General features: G+C 18.9%; 3 protein-coding genes across 3 annotated transcripts; 1 reads left to right on the plus strand and 2 right to left on the minus strand.

Annotated features, from left to right (window-relative positions):
* Positions 1 to 1873: 1873 nt before the first annotated feature.
* On the plus strand, positions 1874 to 7645 carry PF3D7_0727900 (conserved Plasmodium protein, unknown function; the record flags this gene model as incomplete). The annotated part of the gene is made up of 1 exon (XM_001349140.1): positions 1874 to 7645. The coding sequence occupies one exon, from the start codon at positions 1874 to 1876 to the stop codon at positions 7643 to 7645; it is 5772 nt and encodes a 1923-aa protein (XP_001349176.1).
* A 1006-nt stretch (positions 7646 to 8651) lies between these two features.
* Positions 8652 to 9762, minus strand: PF3D7_0728000 (eukaryotic translation initiation factor 2 subunit alpha; the record flags this gene model as incomplete). The annotated part of the gene is made up of 2 exons (XM_001349141.1): positions 8652 to 9490; positions 9612 to 9762. The coding sequence occupies 2 exons, from the start codon at positions 9760 to 9762 to the stop codon at positions 8652 to 8654; spliced, it is 990 nt and encodes a 329-aa protein (XP_001349177.1).
* A 1326-nt stretch (positions 9763 to 11088) lies between these two features.
* Positions 11089 to 27774, minus strand: PF3D7_0728100 (anaphase-promoting complex subunit 1, putative; the record flags this gene model as incomplete). The annotated part of the gene is made up of 1 exon (XM_001349142.1): positions 11089 to 27774. One exon carries the CDS (start codon positions 27772 to 27774, stop codon positions 11089 to 11091), a length of 16686 nt encoding a protein of 5561 aa, XP_001349178.1.
* Between the last annotated feature and the right edge of the window lie 90 nt (positions 27775 to 27864).

Genomic DNA, 27864 nt, shown 5'->3' on the forward strand with positions numbered 1-27864 from the left:
ACAAATATCTTATTTAAATAATAAATGTTGTGACCTTTTGTATAAATATATATAAATGAATATATAAATTTTTTTTACTAATAATTTGTCGGTGCATAAAATTATTTTTATTACACTTTTAATAATATATAATTTGAAATATGTAACCTGGATAATTAAATTATTAATATATACATATATTAATATATATATATATATATATATATATAAATTTATTCGTGTGAACCCTTAAGGGTCGTTTTATTTATAAGCGCACTTACATATATTATATTATATTTATACAACAGTTTTATTCATTATTTAATATATATATATATAATAATCTTTGTTTTTAATTTTTAATCGACATAAATTGAACTATTGTAATTTTAATAAATATATAAATAAATATTTATATATATATATATATATATATATATTATATATATATACGTATGACCTTTAAAACTTTTTTAAAAGAAAATAAAACGTTATACAAAAAAAAAAAAAAAAAAGTTTTTGTTCTCCTTTTTTCTTCCTAATATATGAAAAGTATACAAAGATATACTTAATAAAAATATAATAAAAAATTATAGTTATTTTATTATATATGAAATTTTCACTTTTTTTTTTTTTTTTATTATGGAATATTAATTATAAATAAATATTAAAATATATATATATATATATATAAGCCTTAAATAATATAATAATAATATATATATATTAATATATAACGGTAAGATTTATTTATCTATGAGAGTATATAAAATAATTATATATTATATATGTATATAATATATATAATTTAATAAATAAATTATAAATACATACATATACATATATATATATATATATATATATATATATATATATATATATATATGCATTATTATATAAAAATAAATATATAAAAGAATATATTTTATATATATAATATGTATTATATATATGTTATATTATTTCATGTTATATACTATATATATTTATCATATTATACATTTTTTAATATTATATATATATAATATATTATTATAATACAACATTTTGTCATTTTAATATTTTTTTATTTTTATTTTATTTTATTTTATTTTATTTTATTTATTGTATTTTTTTTTTTTTTTTTTTGTATTCATTTTTTTTACGTATTTATATAATAAAAAATTATATATATAATGATTATTATGACTTAAGTTGTACTGTTGAAAGAAGAAAAAAAATATAATAAAAAAAAAAAAAAATAAAATAAAAAAAAAAAAAAAAATAATATATAAATAATAAAATAAATAATATAATATATATTTTATAGATATAGTAATACATACATACATATATATAATATATTTATATTTATTTATTTATTTATTTATATATTATTTATATTTTTATGTTTACAAATGTAATATATAAAAAAAAGATTAAATAAAAACAGTATATCTTTTATTTAATCCCGTGCACAAAAATAAAAATAAAAATAAGATTTGTGTTTTGATGTATGAAGGAGATATATTTATTAACTATTTAAATTTAAAGAGAAAAATACATTTTTTCAAGGGACGTCTCCTCACCTATATGTGTATATATAATAATACATATTATTATATGTTGAAATGTATTATATATATATATATATATATATATATATATATATGTATATAATATAATATAATATAATTTATATATTTCTTCCTTGAGATGTATTTAGAAAAAATGATCAGAAAATAATAGAATATCATTTTGTAAATTTATTAAAAAAAAAAAATAAAATAAAATAAAGAAGAGAATATAATAATAATAATAATAATATATATATATAATATTAATTATTATTATTATTATTATTTGGATAAGTGAAAAATAACTAATCATCGATATTTTGAATTATATATTTAAAATGAAAGAGTTAAGTTTAGATAACGAGTTAGAGCTGTTTTATGAATATATTACATCATTTGAATATATTATAAGAAATTTTAGTAATTATATAAAAAGGAAAAAAAGAAATTATAAAACGATTAGAAGAAATGATATAATAAATGATGTTGTTAATAAATATTTGAACAAAATTATCCCTATAAAATTGTTGCTTCATATGAAATGTTCGAAGAATAGGAGGTTTTATGAAAATTTGTTTATATGTTGTTATTATCATGTCATAATAAAATATATCATACATGATCCTTTGTTTAATTTGGAGAGGATAATAGAATATTGTATTAATCATAAGATGAAAATGGAACATAATAAAGAAAAAGAGAAAAAAAATGGCAAGGATAATGATCAGTGTGAAAATAATAAAATAAATAATAAAATAAATAATAATAATAATAATAATAATAATAATAATAATAATAATAGTAATAATTGTAATAATAATAATAATAATAGTAATAGTAAGAAAAAGACGAAGAAACAAGGGAAGAAAAATCTAAATAGTGAAGAACCCATTTATGATAATTTCATAGAAGGTTGTGATGATAAAACATTTGATGATTACATACAATGTTTTAATTTTATAAAAGATGATAATATATCATTTTTAACAGAAAAGAAGAAAATGAATATTCTTTATGATATTATGAATATATGTCAAGAAAATAATATATTATATAAAATATTAAATGATGAATATATAATATTAAATGAGACATATGACGAAATATGTCATGTGACATATTCTTTTGGTATTATGTGTTATGTATTTGGTTTTTATAAATTCTTTAAAATAGAAAATTTAAAAATTATAAAAAATAATAATATATGTTCCTATAATTTATTTCAATGGGTATATGATATTAAATATACTATTGTAAAATATTATTCCTATTTATCTAATGATCCTAAGAATATAAAGATATTTGAGGATAATATAAATATTATAGATGACAAAAATAGAAAAAATAATATATCAACAGATCATTTTAATAATATGAATGCTTATGTAAATATTCTTGATCACCATGAATATTTTTTAAATTATATAATATTTTATTACATATGTAATCTTAAAAAAGTATGTAATAAATGGTTATGCTTACGTAATAATTTTTTTTATATTTTTAATGAATATATAGAAGAATCTTTTAAAAATTACATGATAAAAAAAAATACAGAAATGCAAGAAATCTTTTCTATATCCTCATCATCTGGCGATACAAAAGAAAAAAGAAATATATATAATGTGGAGTCACTTCAAATGTATAATATAAAACAAAATGTTATACAAAAATGTTCTTACATAAACGAATATTTATTTTATAATAACAAAAGGGAATATACTAGTCAGAATGAAGAATATATACATATGTTTAATAATTGTAGAGAGAATTTTATTTCATATAAAACAAAATACCTAAATTTTGATTTAAAGGATGAGGTAGATATAAGTCTACACAGTGTAAAATTTGTTCTTCATTATGTAAATAGTATTTATAATGATGATCAAAATGATGAACATGGTAATGATAAAATGGAAATGCAGGATAAAATTTTAGGTGGTGTTATTTCGTGTGATGATACTATTTGTAAGGAGAAAAAAAAAATAAAATATGAGAAGATTAAGAAGCACTTGGATAATTTATATAACAAAATGAAAAGTATGAAGAGTTCAAAGGTGTATATATGGATGTATTTGTATGTAAACTTTGTGTTTGATTTTTTTTATGTTAATATAAAGAAGAATTATCGTAAAATAAATAATTATTGTTTGTGTTTTGATGAGTGTATGCATGAGAATAGTAATGTGGAAAATGTATTAGGTGGTAGTAATAATAATAATAATAATAATGATAATAATAATAATAACAACAACAACAACAACAATAATAATAACAACAACAACAACAACAATAATAATAATAACAACGATAGTAGTAGTAATAATAACAATAATAATAATATTAAGAAGAAATACATCATTGTGTTTAATTTATCCGGACTTATCGATTTTATTAATAAAAAAAATAACCTTGAAAAAAAAAAGATTTGCGTCATGCTCAAGAATTATATAGACCATGTATTATTTAACGAGTGTAAAGAATTGTTTGTGGAGGAGCTAAATGTTGATGAGAAGAAAAATAAAAACGACATTGACGGTGATGATTATCATAAGATTAAATTTTCTCATCCTTTAGAAGAATGGGAAAAAACAAATACTAAAAATAGTATAGATGAAAAATGTAAGAAGAAAAAGAATAATTTATTAGATGAGTCTATAAATAATTCTGTTATTTCAAATAATAATATAACATTAGATAATAGATATTTATATAATATAAAAAATGATGAAGAGAAAATTCATTCGAATGTATTATTATCATCAAGTAAATATTATGAAATTCATAAATATTATAAAGGGAAAATAAAAATAAGTAATTTTGTAAATGATTATATTTATATGTTTATATCATATTTAACTTTGATGGATATGAAATTATCATTATTGTTGGTAGAAAAATATAATCTAACGATACCTAATAAATATTTAGATTTAAGTTGTTATATATATATATGTCAGATGAATAAACAAAATTCAAATATAATTTTTTTTATAAGTAGGTTTGATATACATCGACATATTTTAACAAATGACGTGGCTAATAAAAACCTGAAGGAAAATTATAAGATATATAAAAATATTGAATGTAACAATAATATTATGAATAATGTAATTAATGGTAGCAATAATAATAATAATAATAATATAAATAGTAATAATAATATAAATAGTAATAATAATATAAACAGTAATAATATTAAAAATAGCGATATTAATTTTAAATTTCTGGATGACATAATTACTATTTATAAAAAACAAAACAATGAAATAATTAACTTCAATAATATTAATATAATTCATGATAATATAAATCAACCTATCCCTCAAAGTCATAATAACTTTTCAAATAATCCTTTAGACGATTCAAAAAGTAATATGTTTACCATTAATAATAATGTTAAGGATTACTGTTTTGTATCGGAACGAAATACTTGTATACATAATAATTTTGTGAAGAGTGGTTCCTTTGATTTATATAATACAAATCAAGATATTGAAGGAAATAAAAATATTAGTATTAACAATTATGGTGACGATTTAATAAAATGCAATTTTATGGATAATAAATTAAGAGAAATAAATTTGAAAAAAGATATGAATGTAAGCAATGAAATTTACAAAGATGAGATATGCAACGATGTGATTAGAAATGTGTCACATCCTTTTTTAAATAAAGATATGTACATGTGCCACAATATAGATATATATAATATAAATCGAGTGAACGAATTTAATAATATGAATAAATATTTTACTGCTGATAATGTGAAGGATATAAATTTTATGAATAGTAATATATATCCCATAAAAATGAATATACCATATAATATAAATTTGAATGAAATATTTATGAATGATTGTCGAGTTTCCAATATTATTCATTTTTGTAAAGGTGATAGAACATTAGAATTAGAATTAATTAAACAAAGAATAATAAATGGAAATATAAAATATGCTATAAAATTAATTAAAATATTTAATTATGAATTATTACATTTCCCCAACCTATTTTTTTATTTAAATTACAAATCGTATAATTATTTATTAAGTAGTTTTGATAAAAAATATATTATATATTATTTATATGACAATCCAAAATATTTAAAAATATATTTTAATTCTTTGTTAAAAAAGAAGAATAAAGAATCATGTATCATGTGTATCTATTTCTTATATCCCTTATATATGAACTTGGAAGATATCGATTTTAAAACATTTTTTTATTTATTTTATAAAAATAAGAAGGGAAAGAAAACAAGTTATAGTACAAGTGGTTTATATAATAATAATAATATGAATAATATGAATAATATGAATAATATGAATAATAATATGAATACGGTTGGTAATTATATGATTAGTTCAAATAATACAAATAATATGTATAACATGAATAATATGTATAATATGAATAATATGTATAATATGAATAATTCATGTTTTAATTATAATTATTATAATAATGATGTATATTTTGAGGGAGAATATTACATATGCGATTGCCGGGATGGTAATAAAAATATGTTGACGACATTAGAGCAGAGCAATAATAATAATAATAACAACAATAATAACAACAATATTAATAATAATAATAATAATAATAATAATATATTTTGTATATCTAGTTGTAGTAATATTATGTGGTTTTTAAAAAATGAGTGTAATATAATAAATGAAGAATGTTTTACTTTTCGAAATGAAGAAGATATATATTTTGAGAATTTGAATAGAATTTATAAAATATGTGATTTATGTAAATATTTCGATATGTTTAAAATATTAAAGAAGATTCATTCAGAAATTGTAAAAAGTTCTTTTGATTATTTAATAAAAATGAAAGGATCGTGTTTTTGTCAAAAGAATTATATATGTATAAAGGATTTAGATTCTTGTTTAAATGATGTTGTTATTATTGATAAATTTAAAGATTTCTACATATTATATGAAAAAATTAAAAAATATGAAAAGATACTTTTTATAGATGCTGAATGGAAATGTGCTGTCTTTAGAGAAAATCCTATCATATCAATTTTTCAGATTGCTTTAAAAAATAGTGTTTTTTCATATATTATTGATGTAAAGAGTATATCTTTGGAAAATTATCAAGTTAATTATTATATATCTGATTTGTTTAGGGATGAAAATATTATAAAAATTGGTGTGGCCTTTCTGAATAATGATATGTTACACTTTAGAAAATACTATGATATATTAAATATGTTAACTTGTAAAAAGTATAAAGATATATTAATTGATGACAGCGATATGGGAACTCAAGAAAAGGGACATAAACATAAAATTGTGAATATAAATACTTATAATGATATCACACCTTTCTATAATAACAATATGTATAATAATAAGAGGAATGATAATCATATATTATTAAAAAAAGTCATGAAGAATATTCATGAATATACAATAAATTATGCTGGTGATACTATCCCGAGTTCAAATAATATGCTTGCATATGATAATAGAAGTTACATCTATGGATATACAAATAATATGAATACTAACAATAATAACAACAATAATAATAATAACAGCAACAATAATAATAACAGCAACAATAATAATAACAATAATAATAGTAGTAGTAGTAGTAGCTGTTGTAATAATAATTTTTTTAATTTAGGTGAAAAGATAAAAGAAGAATCACACAGTATTAAATTTAATAATAATTTATATGATGATATAAGCTATAAAAATATTTTCCCAGTAAATTATTTTATAAAATATAAAAATGACGATAAATTAATTAATGATCTTTTAAATACAAAATGTAAAACTTGTAATAAAATAGGTATATATAGTTGTATACATAAATATTATAATTTAGAATATATATATAATAAATATTATGATCATTTGAAATTTAATTTTCCATATCTTAAAAAAAATATGAGTTATTCTGTTAAATTCTTTGGTAAAATATTATTTCCAGAAAAACAAGTTAATAAAGAATGCCAAATTATTAATTGGAATTTTAGACCTCTTTCATCGAGTAGTGTTGAATATGCAATATTAGATGTTCTTATTTTAAAAAAATTCTTTTATTTAATTCAAACAAAATTACCTATAGATATTGAATGTGCTTTATGAACATGCTCAACTTTTTTTTTTTTTTTTTTTTTTTTTTTTTTTTTCAAAATAAAAAAATATATATTGTTTTATTGTTTTATTATTTTATTGTTTTATTATTTTATTGTTTTATTATTTTATTATTTTATTATTTTATTGTTTTATTATTTTATTGTTTTATTATTTTATTGTTTTATTATTTTATTGTTTTATTGTTTTATTGTTTTATTATTTTATTGTTTTATTATTTTATTGTTTTATTATTTTTTTTTTTTTTTTTTTTTATACTATAAAATATATTTTTATGAATTGTGTTTATTGTTAAATTAAATTTAAGGTAAACGTTTCTATTTTTTTATACATAATCGTTATATATATATATATATATATATATATATATATATATATTTTATATACCTTTTTGTATGGCACCTTGATATCTCTTCTTCATTTTATTTTATTTATTTATTTATTTATTTATTTATTTATTTATTTATTTATCTTTCTACCTTTTCTTATGTTTTCTTTTTTTTTTTTTTTTTGTGACCTTTTTGCTCAACATGTCTTTATATTTTTTAATGTAATTTTTTTTTAAGATTATATTATATTTTTTTATAAAAAATTTACATGACTTGTTTAATAATTTTTTTTTTTTTTTAAATAATTTTTAAAGAATATATATATACATATATATATATATATATATATATATATATATATATATATATATATAAAACATAATAAAAAATTTTAATTATATTTTATAAGAACCACATATACATACACATAAAATAAAAATGATGTGTATATATAAAAAAAAAAAAAAAAAAAAAAAAATGGGGTGATAAAATAAATCATATATTGGTAACAAAATAAAAACCTATTAATATATCAAACAGGTATGAATATATATACATATATATATTAAAATATGTATATATTAAAAAATATTATATATATATATATATATATATATATATATATACATATATATTTTTTTTTTTTTTGTCCCTTTTTATTAAACCATTTAATCTTCCTCCTCCTCGTCTTCACTAGTATTTTCGTCTTCTTCACTTGAATTTTCGTCATCTTCATCACTTGTATTATAATCATCATCATCACTTGAAATTCCATCATGTTTATCTAATAATTCTTCTAAACGTTTTTCTTCATCACCTCCGATAACTAAAATTTCTCCTTGTTGTTTAAAATCACCTCCTTTATATTCTTTGATTTTATCACTTATAACTTTCATAGCTTCTTGAATTTTTGCCATACCAAGATCTTTATCATGACAAGACGTAACAATAACATATTGTGGTGGAGCAATTAATTTTATATTAATAGAAACTTTATCATTCGATATCTCTTTTCCTTTTTTCAGAGCTTCCTTAACAGCATCAATACCTTCATATCCAAAACACCATACATCTATTCTACCTCTTAATTTTAATGCTTGAGGAGTAAGTCTTAATTTAATATCTTTTAATAATGAATTTTTTATTTCTTCAGATATATCTAACCCTTTAAATACATTTTCTGGATTCATCGTAGCTTCTTTCAACGCATCTAAAGCATGTCCATATCTTTCATATAATGGCCATATAGCTTTTTCGTTTAGCTCTTCTACAGTAATGCCATGTTCTTTTGCTACATGTCGCACAGTCTGGTGCACCTTTTTAGATTTAGAAAATTTTTCTTCACATTTTATTATATCTTTTGGTGATACTCTCCTTTTTGATAAATCGATATATCCTTTTTGGCTATCTACTCTTAATACAAGTACAACCTCATGCCTACCTACACGTATTAATTTGTTCACACTTCTGAATCTTCTTTTGGATAGTTCGGACATTAAAATCATACCTTCACAAGGAGCCAGGGGGGGTGGATAAGAAAAAAATAAAAAATAAATAATATATATAAAATATGTATAAATTTTTTTTATTTTTTTTTTTTTTTTTTCTTTTTTTTTAAAATTTATTACCTTCCATATCGTTATATTCCAATATAGAAACGTAAGCTCCCATATCCTCAATTCTATTAACCTTAACCATAATCAAATCATCAACCTCGGGAAACTTCTTTTTATAAAAACGACAGTCCCCCAAATCTGCTTTTACTCGCATTTCAGTCATCTTGTTATAATAATCAATATATGGGTATACTTATGCGATATGTTATATATATGAATATATATATATATATAATATATATAATATATATTTATATATATATATTTTTTTTTTTTTGTAATAGTAATATTTACATATAATCCATACAATATACTTTTGTTTACATTCTTATAAAATATTTTCTAATTCTTCTTTTTAGTTGAAATAGAAAAAAAAAAAAAAAAAAAAAGGATAATTAAAAAAAATATAACATATATATATATATATATATATATATATATAATACAATTTCTTTTTATATATAATTATTTTTCAATATAAATAAAAGATATTCATATAAAGTAAAAGAAAAAATAAAAAAAAAAAAATTTATCTTATAAAAAAGAAAAAAAAAAGAACTTGAAATTTTAAAATTTTCATAATATTTAAAATATTTACATATATATATATATATTTATTATATATAAGGTACAAAAGTAAATATACATATATTATATATATATATATATATATATATTTATAATATTTAAATAGAAATAAAATTGTTAATATCCTTAAAAATAAAAAAAAAAAATATATATATATATATATATAATATATTATATATATATATTATTAGTAATATATTGAATATTATTAATATATACTTATGTATGCATAAATATTATATATAATAATTATATTTATATTATATAATAATATTATTATAAATAAAGGGCATACCTACGCCTACATATAATATATATATATATAATATATATTTTTTTTTTCCCTTAAAAAATTTTTATATGAAGGAAGAATATATTTAAAAAAGTGAACCCCTATATAAAAATTATGTAAAAAATTATTAAATATTAAAACCTTAAAATAATATGTAATATATATAATAATTATATTATATAATATATTTTTATATAATAGAAAAAAATTTGATACGGGAAATTGATATAATATTTTTATAAATAGAATATATATATATATATATATATGTGAGTATACTTTTGTATCCATATTTTTGCTTTTTTTTTTTTTTTTTTTTTTTTTTTTTTTTGGTAATAATTAACATTGTATATATTATATATTACTTATTTATAATAATATTAGGATACTAAAAAATTGACATTAAAAAAAGTGTTTAATGATTTTAAAATATGAGTATGTTTTAATAAAAAATATATGCATATTTTTCTTATACTACAAAAAAATAAAAAAATATAAACATATATATATAATATATATATATATATATATATATAATATAATATTTATGTGATAATTTTAATTATTTATAAAAAAAGAAATGTGTATGAGTTTTTTTTAACAATTTTATTATAAATTTCCTATGAAAAAACAAAATAAAATATCTGTAAAAAGCAAATGAATATATTTTGAATTTAAGGTAATATGAGATGTGTCAATAATTATGTTCGAAAGATTTTGACTTTTCTCATACCAATATTTAAAGAATTGAGATATATTGAATGTATTGTTTTCAATATAACTTTTTAATAAAAATATTCTAAGTTGACAAGGTTTATTTTTAAAATTTATTTTTATTATATTTAAAATATGTGTAAATATTAAATTTGTATGTGTTGTATTATATCCATATATATTTTTTTTTTCCTGTTTAATTGAAGAAAGAGAATTCTTTTTATTTATTTTTTTATGTTTGATTATTTTATAAATCCATTGTGATTTTATTTTTTTCATTTGAAAATTATTATGTTCATTATATAAATAAAATTTATATTTTTGATCATCCTTTTTAAATTGCTTCTTATTAAATTTGAAGAATTTACTTTGTGTTATATCTATCCTATAACGATAATATATATTATGGATAAAATTTCTATTAAATATTTTATTTATATTTTTTTTGAAAAATGTTTGTGATGGTTCCTTTCTTGTAATTTTATGTTTGCGCTTCATTTTGTAATACCTTTTGATATGATAAATCTTATCATAATTATTACATATGTAATAATTATTATGATAATAATTACTATTTATAGTGAACAGTGAATATATGTACTTATTATATTTATAATCATAAGACTTCCTAAATTGTGGTAGGTACAGGAAATTTTCTACTTCTTTTTTAATAAGTAAATTCCAAAAAACATCATATCTTGGAAAGTTACAATATTGTGTAAATAAATCGATAAAATGATTTGCTGTTCTTATAGGTATTATTTTTGTTTGAAAAAGTATAGGTTTTTTTATATATCCTTTATGATAATATTGTATGAAAATTGTTTTAATTAATTTAATATTTTTTTCAAGAAAATATACAAAATAGTAGTCATTATTAAAAAACGGCAAATATTTTATCAAGCTATTACTATTTTGAAATGAACAGTGATGTTTATATATGCCTTCCATTATCTTTAGATATTCATAATTATGACATTGTAAATCTTTTAAATTATCAAATGAATTATCCACCTTATATGTATTTGTAGATTGATAGGGGAAATATGTAATATTTGTTCTTTGGTCAATATTCTTTTGTATATTATTTGATGAAATGACTTTTTCATTTGTTTTATATTCATTTTTGTTTTTCTTGTCTACACATATGGACGATTTATTTGTTAATTTGTCCTTTTCAATATTATTATTTGTAGATGAAAATACACCCTTATTATATAATGCTTTGTTTATATTATTATCATTTATTATTACATGGTTTTTTTTTTTTTTTTTTTTTTCATCATTTATAAAATAATCAAAGAATTGTAAATCATATATAATTTTTTTTTTTTTTTTTTTTTGGCTTTTGTTTTTTCTGAACTGTTCAGGTTTTTTTTTTCCCTTTTTATTATTAATCTGTTCACTAATTTGTTCATTAATTTGTACATTGAAATCGTCATTATTTTTCATTTTATTAAAATTATTTAAATGATTTTTTTTCCAATATTGATAGAAAAAATCATAAAAGGAATAGAATGAGTTATATATATATGAGAGTATATATAAATAGGGTATATTTTTGTCTATATGTAAATTTTGTATTAATAAAAAATAATAAAACTTATCATACATTTCTTTGGCTAGTTGAGAATTAATATAGGTATTAATTCGATTGATGGAAAATTGAACTAATAATCTATTGATATCATGAAAAAAATTTATATCATTTTTTTCACCTGTTTTATAACATAAAGTATATATATTATTTTTGAACTGTTTTTTATTATAAATATTGTTAATAATTAAAAGGGGAAAATAATTATAAGTGTTTGGATATACTTGTTTGTTTTTTATTTCTGTATGTTGCTGTTCCTTATATTTCATGTTCAAAATTTTTGAATGTTCATTTAATTTTCCATCTAAATCTTTTTCTTCTATATTCATATTACTTTTTTGTGTTTGAATATCATCTTCCATTTTTTGGCCATTTTGAACTGGCGGAGTCAAAATTAAATTATATGTGTTATAATCATTAGGATAAGGTAAATTTTGGTTTTCATATTTATATGATATATGTTTCTTTGTAGTATAATAATAATTTAATAGATGAAAAAAAATTTTCTGAATGAGTTTTTTGTTTTTAATTATATTTTTTATTTTGGGCACTTTTTGTACATTTTGTACATTTTGCATATTTTGCATATTTTGTGCATTTTGTACATTTTGTACATTTTGTATATTTTGTATATTTTGCATATTTTGTACATTTTGTATATTTTTTATTTTGTTTATATTTGTTTCTTTTTTTGTTTCCTTTTTTCCATCATCTGTATATTCATCTGTTTGTTGATCCATATCAATATCAGATTGATTATGGTCCATATTTTGGATATTATAATTTTTAATTATAAAAAATATTTTATTAAATTGTTCATTAGAATATAAAAAGAGTTTTGCAAACTTCTGCTCAAATATAATATTATCATCTTTTGAATGTATAAGATTATCTTTTTGTTCATCTATTTTTATATAATATTTTAGGAAAATAATTTCATTGATATTATTATTCATGTATGTATTTTTAATTTGATATAATAATAGGGGTTCTTCTGTAAATATAGAAAAATTTTTATCATAAAATTTTATAATTTCTAATAAGAATTTGGATATATTTAATTGATTTGTATTAACATTATTAAATTCAATGAGCTTATTTCTTAATATTTGTTTATTATGATTCTTATTTATTTGGTATATATCAAAAGGTATGTTCTTTTTAATAGTATTGTCTATATGATGACTTGTATGTGTTATATATTTGGTAAGTTTGTTTAAATCATTTGATGAATTTTTCTTTCTTTCTTTTTTTTTTTCTTTTTCTTTTTTGTTTTTTTTTTCTTGATACTTATAAGTATCTATACAATTAGTAGAATCTGTATTATATATGTTATCCTTTGTATCTTCACCGGTTTGATTATAGGAAAATATATGTTGTTGATCAGACATATGAATGTTTGTATTATCTAACAATATAGAATTATTATAATATGAAGAATATTGATTGTTACATTCTCTTTTCTTTACAAATAAAATTCCCTTACTAATAATATTATTTATTATATCACACTTTGAAATATTAAATGTATTTCTAAAAATATTGCATGTGTTCATATTTGTTAGACTTACTTCATAGTAGTCTTCATTAAATATCGAAATGTTGATTACATCAACTAAAGGTATGGCACATGGGTTTTTTATAATTTTCTTATGAAATGTAAGATTAAAATTTTTGTATAAATAATATGTTTGATTACTTTGAACATTCCTTATCATTTTTATTAGTTGATATTTTTTAGTAAAATATGGTTTTAAGATATATGATGATTGTTCCTGTTTATATATAATATGGATTGGTAAGTTAACAAAATGATGATTAGTAATATCATATGTTTGTAGAGATCTATTTTGAATTAATAGAACATATAAATATTCCATAAGATGTATGATAAAATGAGATGATAAATCATATATATGTAAAAAACTAAATAAGATTAATGTTAATGTACATATAGATATATTTGTTTGTTTTTTTAATACACATTTCCCATGTCCTAAATTAATATATCCTAAATAATAATAATAAAGATTATTTGAATTTTTATCTCTTACATTAATTACATTATTTATTTTCTTTTTAATTTTTCTATTTAATATTTGATCACAACTCCCAACAAAAACAAACGATAGACATTGATAGATCAAATTAATAAGATCATTAATATCTTGTTCTTTTATTTTATACATACATGAAAAATCATCATTTCCTTTTAGATTATTTATTATAATAGTATTTATAAATTTTTTATTTTGACCTTTATAATTATTCATTTCTAAATATTTACGAACTTTTTTAATTTTTTCAACATATTTCAAAATTAATTTATATGTCTCTTCATAGATAATATCATTGTTGTTATAATACATTATATGATTTTTATTATAATGATGATTAATATTTTTTTCATTTCCTTTTAATTGTTTTTTTTCTTTTTTCTCTCCTTCGTTTTTTATATTCTCTTCATTTAAATAAATATTATTTGAGTGTTCAATCGAGTCAGTAAAATTCCATCCTTTTTTGTTACTCCTTTGAGTAGGTGTGTAGGATTGTTGTATTTTTAGATCAGAAAATTTATGTTCATAATATAAAGGGTTATCATTATTATTATTATTATTATTGTTATTTTTGTTATTATTATTATTGTTGTTGTTGTTATTATTATTATCATCATTATATTTATTATTATTATTATTATTATTTTTTTTTTGTTTGTCAAAATTGTCTATTTTATTTTCAAGTGGTGTTTTATTTTTACCTGAATCGTTCAGGTGTTTATTTAATATATTATAATTATGTTCATTATAATTACAATTTGGGAAAACATTTTGATGATTTGGAATGAGACGTAAGATATTTTCTCTTTTAACATTATCTTTGATTTTATGTACAAGATAATTAATTTTTTTATATAATTTTTGTAATTTTTTGGTACAATTAATATTACTGTTAATATTTTGAAAATAAGAAATATAATCGAAACATATTTCTTTGAATTGTTCATTATGTGTCGATAAAAATTTTAAGCTCATAGCTTGTAACACTCCTATGATGATATAATATCTTAACATTTCACAATTATAAATTAAAGTTGAATTTTTAAAAAATTGTTTATGTTCTTCACTTTTATTATTCCAGTAAGGGTTAAAATAATAATTTTTTTTTTTTTTTTTTTGCATATTTTCTTTATATTGATAATTTACATGATGAATATTTGAATCTGTAACACAAGAAGGATTTATACATTTTATATTTGAATAGTTTTTATTAATATTTATATCTTTTTTGTGACCACACATGTGTATACATTTTTTGTTGTCATTATTTTCATTATTGTTATGATTAATCTTCATATGTTCATCTTCATTTTGATCTTCTCCTATATATCCATTTATATCATTTTTAATTTCTGTGTTACCTTGACAGGTGCATTCCTCACATTCGCTATGATCAAACATATCATGCTGGGTAGGATTAAGACCATGAAAGAAATAACTAAAATTATCTACTGGCTGATTCATTCTTTTATTATAACATGTAATGTAATTATTTTCCCTCATAACAAAATAACAACCGTTTGTATATGTTTTATTCATCTCATTATATATAAATGGATGTGCTAAATTAATATGACCATTTTTAAATACATATTTATTTTGAACATTTATTTGTTTAAAATCCCCATCATTATTTATAAGATGCATATATGGTAATTTGTTATTTGCTACATATAATTTTTCATAAGATTCTTCGAAGAAACCAACTTTACAACCTGTTTCACAAGAATTATTACAAGCAGGATGTTGACAATTTGTTTTATGATCGTATTTTTTTAATTTTTTTTTTTTTTTTTTTTTTAAATCTGAAGGAAGTATTCTTAAAAAGCTAGGCAAATTGGAAAGTATATATTCATGTGATAATTCTATAAAATCAAACATGATCATATTTCTTGTAAATACCTTTACCATTAATTCATAATAATTAAAATAATAAGTATGATCTATTTGTGTAGGTATAAAAATCATATTGCATGCGTGGATATTATTAGTTTTAAAAAATGTTAAGGAAATGGAGAGTGCTGAAGATATCATCATATACATAATATCATATGATATATCATTTTGATTTACATTTTTTAATGAGTAATTTTTTATAAGATTATTTTTATGAATTTTATATGGTATATTAATATTTATGAAAAAGAATAATGTCTTAATAATATTATTAAATATATTACCATTTTGAAAGTTAATAGATCCAACTGACCAAAACATGGATAATAGATTTAATTTCGTTAAATTTTTTTTTTCTAAACATTTTAATATATATTTTGTTAAACATATATTATTACTATTCATATGTAAATATCCTAAGCATATAAAATTACTACTTAATACTAAATTATCTAGATATATTTTTTTTTTTATATGATTTTTTTTCATTTTTCTCCATTTACGTTTATTTTCTTTTTGTATTTTTGTTTTATTTAGATTTTTATGGTATGTATTATTATGAGTATCATCTATATTTGAAATACCTGAAGATAAAGAATTATTAATAGAAATATTTAATAGATTTCCATATATTTCATCAATATTATCATAAGTATCTAGAATATTAATAGATTCATTTTTTGTATCATCATTATTATAAGCACAATTTTTATTATTCCGTAGTAACATTATATCATGGTCTTCTTGACAATGTTCTTTTTTCTCATCTACATTATTATTTATTATTAATACATTTGAATCTGTATTGTGTATATTATTTCTTATGTGATGAATATTTGTGTGATCATTTATAATATGCTCACTTCTACTTGGAGTTGTATTTATTTGATTAATTATTATATCATCATTACTTGGAATTATATTACTGTTGTATATGTTTGAACTTCCTATATTTCTATCTAATACATTTTTCGAGCTCGATGTATCGCTAGTAATAAAGATGCTGGAACTACTTTCCTGTGTGTATTCATTTTCTTTTGAAAAAATCATATTCAGATAATTTTTATGGCTCCTTTTTGGTTTATTATAAAAGTTGTTAGGTGGATCGTGATCATCATTATAATTATTATTAAGAGATGGATCTATATGGTCATCTCTAAAATATAAATCTATATTAGAATCCTTTTTATGAGTATGATAGTCGCTATATAAATGTTCGCTGTAAGAATTATCACACTTGTCGTGCTTCTTAACAGGGTATGGTTTGGTACAGTCAATATTATTACTACATATGTGAGATGTTGGTTTATAATTTTGTTGTTTCCTTCTGGTTTCATATATAATATGATGATTTTTTTGAATTTCCGAATGGTCGTTATCATTATTGTCGTTCAAACAATAAAAGATGAGATGTTCATAATTAATATTTTTATGATCATATATTTCTTTAAATATGGATTTTAGACATATGGTAGTTAATTCTTTATTTTGTGAATTAATTAGGGATAAGGATAATCCTAGTATGGAACATATATATAAGCATCTGTTTTTAAATTTTAATATATATTGTATAAATAAGTATATTTTTATATTTTGGAAAAATTGTAATAATCCTAATCCATAGATGAAACCAGCAAGGTAATATGTACCACAATATTTATAATTTTTATTTAAAAATTTGTATAAATACTGTTCATTATTAATAATATTTAGCAAGGTTATATTATTATTATGATGATCATCATTTTCTTCATAATTTGTATGTACATATAAAGATAAATCGATTTTTTTATATAAAATAGTTTGACATAAAGAGCATTGTAATTTAAATAAATTTTTAATTTTCGAATTTACAAAATTATTAAATTTTAAACTTTTTAATTTATCAAATGTAAAATCAAAATAATCTATTTTTTTATTAGAACCTTTTTTTTGTAAATAATTTGTTGCGTTCATATGACGAAATTCTTCAATGGGGGTATTATTATTACTATAGGAGAGGTCATACACAATGTTGTTATTATTGTGGTTAATATTGTGGTTATTATTATGGTTATTATTGTGGTTAATATTGTGGTTATTATTTTGGTTATTATTGTGGTTATTATTGTGGTTATTATTGTGGTTATTATTATGTGAAATAATATTATTATCATCATTATTATTTATGTTTGTCATACCATTTGGACCACTTATATAATTTATAGATGACCTATTATATATGTGCGGATTCGATAAAATTGAATAATTATTAGATGCATGATTATAATTATATGGTCTTATATGATTTTCATTTATATTATTATATGAGTCTCTAAAATTGTTCATATAAAATGACATACTACTATCTCTTCTTCCAATATAAAAATGATGATTGTTAGATCTATGATTATTTTCTAAACCATAACTATTACGATGTCTACTAGTATCATAATTAAAGAACGATAATTGACTATATCTCCTATCATTTATATAATGATTAAAACTAGATAATCCATTAATATTATCAAAGGATATATCATTGTTCTTATAATTATTGTATGATTCGTTTTGTATATTTTTATTAGGTGTATATAAAAAGTTGTTTGAGTAAAATTCATCATTAGAAGAGTCATTCATATGAGCAGTATTCATATTTCTTATGTAACAAGACTTAGATTTATATAATCCGTTGTTATGATAATCTTCATCATTAAAATTGTTATTAAAATTGCTCTCGTCTTTTTCGATGGGCGAACAGTTATCTTGACTTCTGTTATAAGATAAGTATTCACATTGATGGGTGTGTAAATAATTATTATTATTATCATCATTGTTGTCATTATTATCACCATTGTTGTCATTATTATCACCATTGTTGTCATTATTATCACCATTGTTGTCATTATTATTACCATTGTCATTATTATCATTATTATCGCTATCACAAATTGTTGAGGAACTGTCGGAAGCTACACTTTGATCGTTTAAATAAATTTCTTGATTTACATCCTGTATTATGCTGCTGTGCCTAAATGAATCGCGTGAGAAAAGAAAATTATTCTGAGAAGCATTGTTCATATGATTATTATTTAAATAGATATTATCAAAAAGATCGGTAGTTTGAGAATGTGAAGGTATTCCTGTTTTTCTTCCTAATTCTTTAATACCAATAGTATTAAAATGTCTTGCTCTTTTTTTATATTTATTTAATTTTTTAAAATATTTATTTAATAAAAAAATAACTTCCATCTTATCAGTTTTTATGTGAACATTTAATGAGTTCAGCAGATCATTCACTTTGAGTTCTATTTTTTTAATATTCCTTTTATTTCTTTTTTTTATATTATATTTGAATTTCTTTAATTTCTCTTCATAATGTAAAGGATGATTATGATGTCTATTATTCATGTTGAAGTTTTGTGTTTCTTCCAAAAAGCTTCCTGAGTAGTTATTATAATTATAACTACTTCTTTGATAATGATAATTATTATTATTGTTATCATAAATATTGTTGTTATAAATATTGTTATCGTTGGGATTAGCCATAAGATGTCCGTCTTGAGATATATCATAATATGAGTTATTTTCCAGACGATTAATACGTGGGCTTCTATCTTCTAAATGATCATTTCCATTATAATTATTAATTATAGAGTCATTTCTATGCATGTCTATATAATTTCTTTCATGCATAGATGGATGATTATAATAATAATTATTACTAAGACTAGGTGATACATTGGAGACATGTGTATTTGAATTAAATGTACCATTTTGATTGTTCATCATCCCTCTATTTCGTGAATTACTTGATGTCACATGTCTTATTCCAGAGTGTGTTCCTATTCTGTTGGTGGCCTGATGATAATGAATACTATTATGATAATCATTATTACGATCATTATTATGAAAATCATTATTACGATCATTATTATGATAATTATTATGATAATCATTATGAAAATCATTATGATAATCATTATGAAAATCATTATTATTACGATCATTATGATAATCATTATTACGATCATTATTATGATCATTATTGTTGTTGTTTTGATTGTCGCTTGTGGGAGGATCCCAATAATTATTAAACTCGCGCAAGCGCCTATTAAACATAGTAACCTCAGAAGGCTCATTAAAGTTATAGTTATTATTATTATTATTATTATTATTATTTGGAATAATATAATTATCATGTGTATAATGATTGTTAATATTGCTGTTGGTATCATTTCTACTTACACGATTTAGAATATTTCTAGATGGATGATTAAATTGATTTATATATCTATATGTAGATATATGATTTGATGTGTCTAAAACATCTGTGTTATTAGTATGTGAGAATCTATTTAAAGAATTGGTATCATTATTATGAAATGATATATTATTACTAAATCTTGTATTATTATTTTTATATTCATATAAATATACATAAAGATAATAATTAATATTAAAATTAATATTTGGAACGTAGTGTATAGAATTAAGTATATGGAAAATATTTATATGATTAATATGAAACATGGATAAATATTTCATTTTATATATTTTTTCAAATGTATAATATAAATGTATAAGATCTAATACTTTATTATCTAAATTATCATTTCTTTTAATATCTAATAAAATGTGTTTTTCTTCTAATTTCTCTAGTTCCATCATTTTTATTATTTTTTTTAAATATTTATTTACATTTTTTTTATTATATTTATGTTTATGTATATATGCACTTTCTAAACTATCTGAAGTATTATACATATCAACAAGATCTATTAAATCATTTTTTTCGTTTCTAAATTCGTTATTTTCTTTTAATAAATGCATTTTTCTTTTTTTATAATACTTTGAAAAATAGTAATTATGAAAATTATTTAAATAAACTAAAACAGGATCTTTATTTCTTGGGAAATAACATGTAGAAATGTTTCGGTCCATTTTAAATGTATCAAAAAAGAAGCAACAATCTTTTAATATTTTATAATCGCTTAAATAACTCTTTTGTACAATTTCCACTTTTTTTTTACATGTAGAATTCATATTATTATAATAATAATAATTATTATTATTATGATTATTATTATGATTATTATTATTATGATTACTATAATTTATATTATTGTCAATCAAATTATATCCACTACTTCTGATACTACCATTACTATTGTTATTATTATTATTGTTGTTGTTGTTGATGTTTACGTTAGATGTATTGCTTAAACTATTCATATTAGCATTATCATAATTTTTTTTTTTTTTTTTATATTTGTTCATCATTCTTTTCATACAATAATTTTTATGAATACCATTAAATATATTATTATAGTGTGTTTCATTCAATATGTCTATGACTCTATACAAATTGATTTTTAATTTTTTATTGGAAGACATGAGACATTTATTAAGATAAAGATCTTCTCTATTTATGGTTATATAAAAAAATATATTTTTAAAATTAAAGTAATTATATGAATAAAATAAATTCATCATATTTATATGTACCATTTGTTCCTTATCTAATGAATAATATTTTTTATTCTTATTATCATTAGAAATTAAATAGAACCCATTTTTGTGTAGAGAACCTTTTTTCGTAGAATCTAGATTTATATATGGCATATTATTTGGACTTGAAATTATTTCTTTATTTTTATTTATGCTTTTATATATTTTGTTATTTATTATATTTTGATAATTATTTAAATCTGTATTACTCCTTATTTTATTCTTTATTATTATATTATTTTCATCTCTTACAACACCGCAATAATTATATTGTTCTTCTTTATAATGTGTTCTATTAAGACATTTATTATTACAAAATAATTGGTGTTTTTTTTGAGTTTGTATATTATATATTAAGTAAATGTAATATAAGTATAAATTAATTAAATATATATTTTCATAAAATATAAAGTTAAATAATACGTTTATAAAATTTATATGAGTTAAGTTAAAATTATCAAAAAGTTTTAAATTCTTTTTATATAACGATATGCTATTCTTTTCGTATAAATGTAGGTATGATAAGAATAAATTATTGTCATAATAATAATTATTGTTATAGATATTATTATTATTATTATTATTATTATTATTATTATTATTATTATTATTATTATCATCATCATCATCATCATTATTATTATCATCATCATTTTTATTATTATTCCTTTGGTAATTATCGTATGTCTTTTGTTTATTACATATTATTACTTTTTCATACATAACAACTCCATGTTTCTTATTATGGTGTGGTGTGTTTTTCATAAAATTCAAATTTGATATAGAGACATATATAACGTCCATTTCATTTTTAAGAACATTACGATAGAAATGATCCTTCACTATATTTCTTTCTATATTTTTATGATAAAATAAATTTATAAAAGATATAAATAATAAATTTTTTAAAGGAAAATATAAAGAATGGAAGCAGAATAAAAATTTTATTTGTTCATTATAAAGAATAGTATTTTTAAATCTACAGAAGTTTTCATAACACGTGTTTATATTATGAATATGTAAAAAGTTGGTTTTTTTATTACACATTTTATTTTTATTCCTATCATATGTATAATATGAAGTATGACATTTCTCTTCTGTATCATACATTTTATAATATTTGTTTAATATGTTAAAAATACATTTCATTTCTTTTATATAATATTCATATTTTAATTTTAACTTGTTAGATGGTTGTTCGTTGTGTTGTAAAATATATAAATCGTTAATAGAATGCTTTATATTATCATTTATATGTTCCCAATTTTTTTTTTCAGGATATATTATATTATATATGATATCTAATATATTAGTAACATTGTCTAACTTGATAAATTTTTCTTTAAGATAATTATTTATAAATAAATATTTTTCAAATTTATATTCCTTATTTCTTTTTGATTTCATATTATCTTGATCTTGTATTACATTTTTATCAACATTTTTTATATGTGTCATGATTTTTACATTTCCTTTTTTTCTTTTTTTATTAAGAGGTGAAAATAATTGAGCGTGTTGAGAATAAGATAGATCATTATTACAACTAAGTTTGTTTCTAAACTTTTGTGGTGACAATTTTGGATGTTGTGTTTCTTTATTATTTAATATATAATTATTTTTTAGAAGGGATATATAAGAAGTATATTTCTTAACTATTTCATTTTTGAAATATTGTTTACATACATGTCTATAAAAATATGTCATATGTATTTTTTTGCATGGACTTAATTTGTTGATATAATAAAATATGAAATTATATAAATTGATTGTATAAGATAATATAATGATTATTAATGCTATATCATCTTTAATTTTCTGATCAATATATTCGTATATATAAATCTCGTCATAAAAGGTATGTAGATAATAAAGTATTAAATATTTATTTTTATAAATATGTGTATATTTTATATGTAAATATTTTATAAACTTTTTTATTACATTATAATAATTATTATGAATAGTATATTTTGATTGAGTTTGTTTTGTCTCTTTGTTTTTTTTTTGTTTTGTCGCCTTGTTTTTTTTTTGTTTTGTCTCTTTGTTTTTTTTTGTCTCTTTGTTTTTTTTTGTCTCTTTGTTTTTTTTTGTCCCTTTGTTTTTTTTTTTTTTTTTTTTTTTATTTATACATATTAACCTTTCAGTAGTACATGTTGTATTAGTATTAGGCAATGATGATGATAAAGAATATTGATCTGATGAAATATTTGTATCTTTATCAAAATTAAAACGAAAACAATTATATTTAGATTGTTGATATTCTACATAATGATGAGTATTTATATTTTTCTTTTTAATATATAAATATTTTTCCATTTTTTTATACATTTTTAAATTATCTACACAAATTAAAAGGAACAGATAAATAAATCTACAAAATTCTAGATATTGGATATTTTCAAAATCTAAGAAATTCATATCGAGCATTTCATTATAATTTGTATAATTCATAAAAAATAGTGTATCATCTTCTTTATTATTATAATATTTTTCTTCGTGTGAAAAAAGAGGCGATTTATTACATTTGTTGTTTGTATTATTATGATATATGTATTTTTCAGAATTATTATAAATGTGTTGGTTGGTATGATAGATGTTATCCACATTGTTGATTTTATCCACATTGTTGATTTTACCGCAAATGTTTTTCATCTTATTATTATTATTATTATTATAATTGTTGTTATTATGGTCATTATTATTTTTGTTATTCATAAACATTTGATCATTTATATCCTTCACATGTTCACATTTTTGTTTAATTAATTTATGTGATTTATTACAAAATGAATATATATCAATATTGACAAAATGGAATATATTAACTCTATCGCATATATTTACATCATTCTTCATTTTATTATTTCTACATTCATAAATACATAATGTAAAGAACTGCATACAAATCTTTTTACATATATAATAATAAAAAAATATTAAGATAATTTTTAAAGATATATTTGTTGGTAATATATTTATATGAACTCTATATGATCCAAACGATAGAGAATTATTTTGATAATTTATTGTATCTACCGTTATATTGGATAAATTAGAATCATACATATTATATATTTGTGATGTGTTATTATATAAATAAATACTTGATATGTAAATATCATCACATAATAAATATAACATACCATTTTTATTTAATATTATAATAAAATTATTCATCTGATTAATATTTATTATAGTACCATATTTCATATTATTCTCCTCATCTGAAGAAAGGAAAATATTATAATTTTTCTGTGATTCCCCTTGATTTTTTTTTTTTTTTTTTTTTTTATTATCATTTGATGAGGAAGTATATTCTTGATTATATGTATGTTCTTTAGTTTTTAATATATCCATTTTTTTTTTTAAAATGTTTGAAAAGTATATGTGTCTCTCATTTGACGTCGAGACATTAACAACGGTTTGTTCAGGTTTTAGATTTTTAAAATGGAGATTTAGTTGAGTTGTATTTATTTTATTATTTATAGGTACACATAAGTTATATGGAAAATAATGAAAATCATTCATGTTATTACACATGGATATTGCTGAAAAATTTAAGACATTTTTTATAATTTTAATTTTGTCCTTTACATATTTATGATATATAGGTATTAGAAATAATAAATTATTATTATTATCATAAAGACATAATTTTATTTTATTTTGAATAGTTTTATTTCCACCACAGGTAAGTATAATTTGAGGTGTATATGTTTCAGTATTAAAATTAATGTTATGTAACAAGAGATGATTTTTTTGTTTTGTTTCTTTATATACAAAATTATTTGCTTCGATACTTAAGAAATGTTGAAAGGTAATAAAATAATTCATATTTTCTTCTTTCTTCAGATATGTTTTTAAATATTGATTATTATATTTTATAATATCAAAAGAGATATGAAAGAATAAATACGTTTCTGTTGTATTTTCATATGCTATACAAATATTAACATTTGTATTAATATGTATAATATTTATATTTGGTATCTGATTTATAGTGTTGCTGTTTTTTTTTTGTTTTTTTTTTATTTTATTTTTTATTTTATTTTTCTCTTTTGGTAAAGACATATCTGTCCATATAAATAATTTTTCTTCTTCATAAAAATATTTACATTTTTTAAATAAAGAAAAATTATTTTTATCAACAATAATATCATGAAGCAATGGATGAATCGCTGAGACGTAGACTATTCGAATTTGATTTTTATGATTATTATTATAAATAGAATATGTAAAATATTGTAAATCTTTAGACTTGTTTATGATATTTACAAAAAAGAGAAAATTATTTGAATAAAACATTCTAATCGGTTTATAAGGTAAAACAAATTGTATATTCTCCGTTTTATTTTGTATATGAATAACATTAACTTTGATATGATCTTGATGTATATCATTTTCTAGGGTATATATATATTTATTTTTTATATCATTATAATAATAATTGTCATTATTTATGTTACTTTTTTTTTTTTTTTTTGTACATATACGATTACCCAAATGGTCGTTTATAATATGTGTACATGATTTAGTATGTTGATATAACATGTCTTGCTGAATATATTCTTTTTCTTGTACATCATATTTATCTTTTATATGTTTATGAAGTGGCATATGACAAAATAATTGATTATCATTTGATAAAAGGTAATAGAAAGAATTCTGAGATATTTTAAATGCTTTTTGTTGACCATCATAATATTGAAAAAGAAGTAAATTATTTTTTTTACAATATGTTACTTTGTATTCGTAAATATTATTCTTAATATTGTTAATATAATATTTGGTAATTGTAGTAATATAATTATAACAATAATTATTATTATTATTATTACATATATTATTATATATATTGTTATATATATTATTTATATATATTTTCTCCTTGATATTTATATTATGATTTCCTCTTTTTTTTTTCTCTCCTTTTTTCATTAAACCATAATCTTTGCCATATTTCCTCTTCATTTCAAAAGAAAAAATTTTTTTAGAAAATTTCTTTAAATAGATATCTTCATGTTTTAATAAAATTAATAATTTCAATATTTTTTCTTTGATAATATTTTCATTTATAAGTCCTTTTGTTATTATTTTAATATATTTTAATACAACTTTATTATATTTTTCTATGGAATCCTTAGACTTATTAACATCATTTTTAATATGATAAAAGCTATCTTTAAATATATTCGTTTCTTTATTTTTACAATCATTATTAATAAGATCATCTTTCTTATTTTCTATTTTCTTATCTTTCTTTTTTAAATCAAAATAATTTAATATGGAATATTTATTGTTCGTTCCAAGGATGTTAGCGGTTTCCTTTTTTCTTTCTTTTTTCTTTTTCTCTGGTTTTTCTCTTTTCTCATTTTTTATTATTTTCTTTTTCTCTATATCATCATTGGGCGGTATATATGCCCATGAATTATTTTGATGATAAGTATTTGTATTATTTCTCACGCGTTTATGATTCGAGTGTTTTCTTCTTTTAAGAAAATGATCATCAACTTGGTCTTTCAATATGACAGCATATACCATTTTGTTACGGCAAGGAAGTTAAGCATAAATGAATGAATAGATAAATAAATAAATAAATATATATATATATATATATATATATAAATGTGT

Source organism: Plasmodium falciparum (genome assembly GCF_000002765.6).
Source record: "Plasmodium falciparum 3D7 genome assembly, chromosome: 7".
Classification (NCBI taxonomy): domain Eukaryota; phylum Apicomplexa; class Aconoidasida; order Haemosporida; family Plasmodiidae; genus Plasmodium; species Plasmodium falciparum.